The sequence below is a fragment of the Phascolarctos cinereus genome, unplaced genomic scaffold, assembly GCF_003287225.1.
Source record: "Phascolarctos cinereus isolate Bilbo 61053 unplaced genomic scaffold, phaCin_HiC Scaffold_2;HRSCAF=192, whole genome shotgun sequence".
In the NCBI taxonomy this organism is placed as follows: Eukaryota; Metazoa; Chordata; class Mammalia; order Diprotodontia; family Phascolarctidae; genus Phascolarctos; species Phascolarctos cinereus.
In genome coordinates this window covers 277117955-277125318 of record NW_027555625.1, presented here as the reverse complement: position 1 = coordinate 277125318, position 7364 = coordinate 277117955, and the positions used below count along the sequence as shown (strand labels likewise).

Genomic DNA, 7364 nt, shown 5'->3' with positions numbered 1-7364 from the left:
AATGATTGTAACCTTTTCACTTCTCCCTGGAGCTTTCTCTGGACTAAAAACTGTCTGACCCCTTTGGGTTTTCTCTCTGGCATGGGCAGGGGATTAGATCCTGCTTCCTTCCCAGTTCTCCTTGAAAATAAATTCAATTTTAACATGTTAATGTTCTTGTCCCAGAGGTGGCCAATCACTTAGGGAGATAATTTTATTCTCTTCTGCCTCCCCAGCCCTAGTGACATGCATCCCCTACTCCATCTACTCCATGGAGATAATGAGGGAGGCATGTGACACATACTCCTTCCCCTGACCTAATTGATTATCCCTATATACCTTAGTGTGCTTTGCATAACCAGCCCAGACAGCAGGGACCCCTTCCAGACAGAGTGATTGACATATTTTATTTCTAATTTAAGCTTAATCAGGACCAAGAATTATACCTCCCTTTTGTTGTTTTTCTTTCAAATTTTGGGGATCAACACCCAGGAATAACTTGAGCTGCTGAAGCCCCCCAAGACCAGAGCAGGTTAACAAAAATCAGTTTGGAAAAAAAATAAGAGAGGTGAAGTGAGAAAGGCAAATGAACTGAAAAACCCAGTGAAATAGGTATGATAAAATAAATGTACAACTAAATTGTGCTTAAAAAAAAAAGAAGAAAAGAAATTATCTCATCAGAGCAGGCTCTATTCTTCCTAGTTTATAAACCTCCTAGTCTGGAAACATACCAGCCATTGTTTACATTCATTAACTAACCTAAAACACCCCAACTCCCGACCAAATGGGGAAGGAACCTATCTTATTAGAGGTCTGTATTTTTCATTGAATAATATGCTCCAGGATAACATAAAGAGGCAAAGGAGATTGGATCCTAAGTCCTGGATCCAAGTTATTCTTGGCTTTTCAACTCCTTTAAATGTCCCAGGTGGTTAAAACAAACAAACAAACAAACAAACCAACAAACAAACAAACCAACAAACAAACAAACCAACCTCTTTTCTCTGACAATTCTAAACTTGATCCCAAACCTAGTTCTTTGGCTGCTGGGCCTTGGAAATTTCCTTTCCATATTTGGGATCCTATTCTCACTTCAGCTTCTCACCTCTCTATCCTCTGAAACTGGAAAGCTGGTTTTTACATATCTGATATGGAGGAGTGGGCCCATATTTCCATGGACCTAAATCTGAGACATGCGGTCTGAAAGAAGGTCCAGGAATTTAAATTTAAATTATAACTATCTTTTTGGGGGCCTCTGGAATCAACCTGGACAACCGAGTCCCTTTCCCTCTTCCATAATAATTTTATTTCTTTCTCCCTCATCTACTATCCCTTGAGAGACTGCTTTCCCACTTTAGCATCCTTTTAGGTATGACTGATTCCTCCCACCTCCCCAGACTGGAAAAGGGCAGGCTGAAGAAATGACCCTTTAGCAAAAGCTCCCTTTACAGCTCAGAGGTCCTTTCCTCATTCTGGTTCCTTCCCTCTAGCCTAGGACTCAAGATTAGGTAGATGGTGTGTGGAATATACCTTCTCGAATCCATCATACTTCAAGCCCTAGTTTATCATCTAGAATTCTGACACCCATCGGAAAATGCGAAGGGAACAGCAAGGCCAGGGTTGGACCCGAGATTTTTCGGGGTGTAGCCCTAGTAGAGAAGCCTATCGGGGGACGCACAACTCAGGGTCTATAAAGAAACACGAAGCATCTTAGAGAAAACCCCAAAACACACACAGTAGACAAAAGGAAAAAGACAGCGAGAGGGGTCCAGGCAGAAACAGGCGGCTAGGCCCGATTTATTTTCCGTCTGGCGTGGTGATATGGCTCTCTGAAAAAGAAAATAAGAAAAAGCCCAGGCTCGTTCTTTTCCCAAATGAGAACAGTTCGCTACCCACCCCGCAGTACCCATTCCCCTCGTCGAGTCCCAGACATCTGGCTGCCCAACAGATGAGAGGTTTGCTTTATTCAACACTAGCAGAAGAAAATGATCGGATGGCGCAGAGCCCGGGACTAAAGAGACAGACTCGCTCCCTGCACTCTCCCAAGTGGTTTCCCTGCCCTTCGCCCCAGCTTCGCCTCTCCTCCCCACGAAGGGTTCCTCCTTCTCCCACAGTTTAGCACCTTGTTAGGTATGGCCACGGAACCCAGCTTTTTCCGTCCCTGTTGCACGTCTCTCCCTTACCCGCACCCCTTAAGCACACCCGCGTCGCTCGCTCGCTGGGTCAAGGCTCTGCCCGGAGCGTCTCCAGTCTAGTGCCCTCTGCGCCGGGCTACAGAGTCGTGAAAATGAGGCGGTTCGGCCTCTCGGGTTTGGAAACAACTTCCAAAACAGCCCCAGTGACCCGGATAATTCGCACACACCCCGGTTTGGGGGTGAATTCCTCAGGTCAGTATAAACCGAATTTCTGGCTGCCCAAAGTTTTCTGTACCGAAAATTATGGTGCCAAAAGAACACAGTTGCCCCCTCCTGATGCCCGCCCCCACAGGCAGGGGTAGTTGGACCATCTCGGCTTCTGCTCTCAAGTGAAAGAAGGGGAAGACTAAGAGGAGGAAGTCAAAGCAAGACGGGGCGAGGCTCTCAGGCCGGCATGAGAAGGGCAAGAAGACACGGCAAGAGGGCATTTTTCTCCTGTAGGGGGAGCTCCTGCCCCAAAATTCCCCAGCTTCCTCCCCCAGCCCCCCCCCATCCCAGCTCTAGACACTGTTTCCCGGTTCAATCACCCCTCAAGTCCCTCTGAAGTCGCCACCTTCCAGTGGTTTCTGGGATTTAGCTCCGGGAACCTTAGCTTCAGAGGTTTGTAAAGAAATACCCCCACCCCTCTTTCCTTCACTTTCATAGAGACACTGCACACACCCCCCCCCTTCCCTTTCATTCTTCCTCCCTCCATCATTGTCACCTTGAGACCCTACTCAGACGGGTGCCCTAGAAACACAACTACGTTTTGAACGAGCCTCTCACCCAAGTTTTTTAGATCTCCTAGGTTCCTTGTTCTAGGGTCCCCTGTCTCTATCTCCATAGTTTTCTTGCATTTCTGTTTCTCTGTATCTTTCTTGTCTTTTTTCAGTTGTTCTTTTCTCATCCTTTGACCCATCTCTTCCTTTTCCCGAATCTGAGTTTGTTGGTTTAAATCTCATCTCTCTTTTCTCTCACACGGTTTCAGGACTCGAAAACACCCAGAAAAATAAATTCGTCCTAGGACCGGACAGGCACGGATATAGTCAAAGTGGCACCAGCTCATTTATTTAGCCAAAAATAGATAACTTTGTTGTACAATTTGGTTCACACATATGTACATTTTTTTTACTGTATATACAAAAAAAAATTCGACACCTAATTCTCACTGGACTCCCCGTCCCCCCTCCCCCAATAACCTTACAAATTTAGCTAATCTCAAGGAGAGCACAGAAGCGGTCTGGGTTGGGGGGGCAAAGAGGAGGGGGTGGGATGGTTTTTTCCTCTTTTTTTTTTGTTTAGTTTTGTGTTTAGTTTTTCATACACGGACATGCTTACAAGTCATAACTATACAGAGCGATTTTTTTTTTACAATCATTACAACAAAATTTAAAAAACGGGAGGGGGAACTAAGATGATGAGAGCGCCGATAAAACCAGGGCTGCGTCCAGATGGTTCTGGGGCCTGGAAGAAAGAGAGAGACAGCACAAGGAGGCATGATTAAGTGGGCCTGGAATGGGGAGCCCCGGCCCGCTCTCAAGGGAGGGGAAGGACTCAAATTTAAAATGCTCTCTGTTGTAATTTATTTATATATGTACACGTCCCACATACATCGACCCGGAACCATAATGGGAAAAAAAAATGTTCCTTAGGTCATGGACTAAGGCCAAACCCGGGTTCCAGTGACCAAGCCCTAGGCCCAGTGGCCTTTCATCCTCCCTCATGGTCCTCCAGTCTGGGAACCGGAAGAAAAGGGAGGCGTTGCTCAGTTCGGGAACCAGCTCTCCCGAACTGGGCAAGAAAGAAGTCCCGGCCCGGTGCCCGCAGCGGTTTTGGCTCCCCAGGCTGCTTAAACCAGGTCTCAAAAATCTAGTGACTTTTAGGCGGGTATAAGAGAGACCCAGGGCTGAGGGAGAGGAAAAGGGTTAGATCTGATTCTTTGGAAGCCAAACGCACGTTTCCCGATGGAAGTGGCTCGAAGCGGCATGCTCCTCCTCCAAAAAAAGCTTCCCGTGGTCCCTTTTCTCTTTCCCTTGGGTGTATGTGTCACAGTACTCCTACTGCCCTCCCCCTTCTCCCAGCAGGGTTTCTTACCGCCTAGGTACGGGCTGGAAAGCTGTCTTTAGTAACTTTTTCTCTACTTCCAAGGCACTAGAGCGATCTAGGAGGGAAGGAAAAAACGGCCTTTTAGAGGTGTGTGCTAGGGAGGTGAGGAGCCCAGGCTACGGTGCTAATCGGGGCCTGGGTCTGACTCCCCCGCCCAGCCCAGGGATCTGCTCCAGGGTTCAAGACTCTCATTCCAGGGCGGTTTCCCTACAAGACCCCACAGTTTCCTCCCTTAGCCTACCCCCTGCCACTCTTCTCCGGCGCTCAATAGTCACCTGTTCCACCTTCGGGCTCCGCAGGCCGGGCGAAGGCGGCGGCAGCAGAGGGACCTGGAGGGCCCTGGTAGCCCCAGCAGATGCGGGGGACCCGAACCGAGCAGGGAGAGAGGGTGCGGGCGGGGGGCGGGAGGTGGGCCTGGGAATGGCCTGTTGGTCCACGGGGGAAACTTGCCCAGAGGCCCGGTGACTAGTCTGTGAGCCGCGGCCGCGGCGGCTGCGGCGGCAGCGGGGGCTAACTGCAGGGCTGGTGGTGGTGCGGCTGCTGCTCCCGGGGGGAGAGCCCCCAGCGCCAGACGGAGAGCGGCGCGGGTTGTCCGGACTAGTGGCAGTCTCCGCCAGAGACCAGATTTTGGGTTTCTGCAGTGTGGAAGGCGGAGCTGGGGCCGGAACGCAAGGATCCAAGCCAGTTGGAGGAGAGGGAGTAGACTGGGGTACTGGACCCGCAGGCGGTGGAGCTTGGGCTAAGGGTAGGACCGGAGGCGATCTCTCCTCGAAGCCCTCAGAGCCGTCCTCCGAGTCGCTAGTCTTAGCGTCCGAAATTGTCCCCAGGCTGAGGTCTGCATCTCGCCGGGCTGCGGTGACTAGCGACAACTCGGATCCCGAGACTGCTCCGTCTAAATTCTCCAGGTCTATCTCCTCGTCCTCCTCCTCCTCGCCCAGGCCCTCGCCCCCCCGCGTCCTCCTCCTCCCCACCTAAGTCTTCCTCTTCCAGTTCCAGGTCTCGTTTGCTATCTTCTTCGTCCTCTTCCTCGTCTTCTTCTCTTTCACTGCCGTATGCGTTGCCCTCCTCGTCCGTGCGACTTCGGGGTGCCCAGGTCATTTTGTTCTCCTTCTTGAGACGCCTCCGAGCATTGGCGAACCAAGTGGAGACCTGGGTGAGAGTCATCTTGGTAATGATTGCCAACATGATCTTCTCGCCTTTAGTGGGGTACGGGTTCTTGCGGTGCTCATTGAGCCAGGCCTTTAGTGTACTAGTGCTCTCCCGAGTAGCGTTTTTGGGACGGGACGGATCGCCGAATTGGTACTGGCCGTAGGGGTAGAAGGCTGCGTGGGGATGCGGGAAGGCGGCAGCTGCGGCAGGATGCTGCACTCCAGGACTCTCCTTTAACTCATACTGCGCACCCTGTGCAAACACGAGGGAGGGGACACGCGCGGAGGGTGAAGGGGTGAGACACCTTCTCTTCTGCGCTCCCGGTCTGTATACCCTTTCCCATTCCCACGTGCCCTGGTGTACCCATGCACTTCTGGATCCTCAGCCCTCGTACCCATAGTACCCAGCAATCTGCTAAATCCACCCCTCTCATTCCCGACCCCAATCTCTGGGTCCCGTCGGCTCCCCTGGCTGCGCTTACCAGCTGCGGAAAGATGGGCAGTTCAGCTGTGTAGGGCAGAAAAGCGCCATAGCCCTGGGCTGCAGCTGCAGCTGCAGCGGCGGCTGCGTAGGGCGCCCCGACTCCGTACATAGAGGAGAGCACATTGGACAGAGTCCCAGAGGCTGCCAGCTCTGTGGCCCCGCCGCCCGGGCCGCTCCGGGCCCCTCCACTGGCTCCTCCGCTCGCCCCGCCAGTGCCGCCACCGCTACCAGCGCCGCCGCCGCCGCCTCCGGCCCCAGGACGCTCTGGCGGGTAGAGCGGGCGGATGTACTGGTATCCAAGCTGAGGGAAGGACATGGTGCAGCCGGGGCCTGGGGTGGGGGTGGAGGGGGAAGGGCGGACAGAGCGGGGGGCCGGCCCCCGGGGCCGCCCTGCTCAGCGCGGCCCGCGGGCTCCCGCAGGCATCGGGGTCTGGGGGCTTCGGGCACGGGAACTGACTCCCGCCCTGCGCTGCCCTGCGCTGCGCTCTGCTCCGCGCTCCCCTATTGATCTGCTCCGCGGCGGTGGCGGCGGCAGCAGCGGCTCAGAGCCAGGTCAGGTCCTAACAGATTGGCGGAGATTACCGGGGCTCCCGGCGCTGATTGACATTTCTACTTTGCCGCAAGCCCCTCCTCTCCAGCTCTCCTTTCCCCCCTCAATTCTCTACTCTGTCTCCTCTCCTTTCTCAATATCTCCGATTTCTCTTTTCCCAGGCTCTTCTCTCCCCTCTCTTCTTCTTCCCCCTCCTCTTCCTTACTTCCTCTGCACCCTCTTTTTCTTTTTTCTGTGTATTCTCTCTCTCTCTCTCTCTCTCTCTCTCTCTCTCTCTCTCTCTCTCTCTCTCTCTCTCTCTCTCTCTCTCGCTCGCTCGCTCGCTTTGCTACTGCTCTTTGGCTGATACTCCCCACCTCTGCTCGGGGTTTGTGGTCACTAAGGGTGTTGTGTATATGCGGTGTGTATGTGTGTGTCCCTCACTCTTCCCCCTCCCTCTCCCTTCCCCAAATCTCTGGCCTGACGTCTCGCTCGCTTATTCGACTTTCTCTCCTGTCTCCTTTCGGAGATCTCCAATCCCGGGTGCGCGTTACAGTAGGGTGAGCCCTGCCCCGCGCGGATGTACCGTGGGGGGCAAGAGTCCTTCTCCCGCCCCTTCTCTGAAGAGCTGAGAGATGTGATTGGGAGGGGGTGGGGACCAGGGCAAGGGAACGTTTATGCTGGGGAGTTTAATAAATAAGTGTTCAATGAACTCCCCTTTCCTCCCGCATTCTCACCTACCCCAGGGTTAGAGCAAGGGTTACTGTATAAATGGGGAGATATCCCATTCTGGTGGATTTTTAGTAGAGTGGTTGTTTGGGCTCTGTGAGGATGAAACTGGTGTCACGGAGGGTTATTTCTCCCTGTCCCTTTTCCAGTCAAGGCCTCCTCTCAGCACCTTCACCTCCACCCCCATCCCAGTGCAGTATTTCGGGCCAGGCATG

General features: G+C 53.0%; 1 protein-coding gene across 1 annotated transcript; it reads right to left on the bottom strand.

Annotated features, from left to right (window-relative positions):
* Window positions 1-3194: 3194 nt before the first annotated feature.
* Window positions 3195-6861, bottom strand: IRX3 (iroquois homeobox 3). The gene is given in 7 exon segments (XM_020985193.2): window positions 3195-3617; window positions 4248-4314; window positions 4535-4590; window positions 4592-4803; window positions 4805-5209; window positions 5211-5660; window positions 5890-6861. Coding segments are annotated over 7 exon segments (1563 nt in total). The 5' UTR covers window positions 6208-6861; the 3' UTR covers window positions 3195-3562.
* Window positions 6862-7364: the final 503 nt, after the last annotated feature.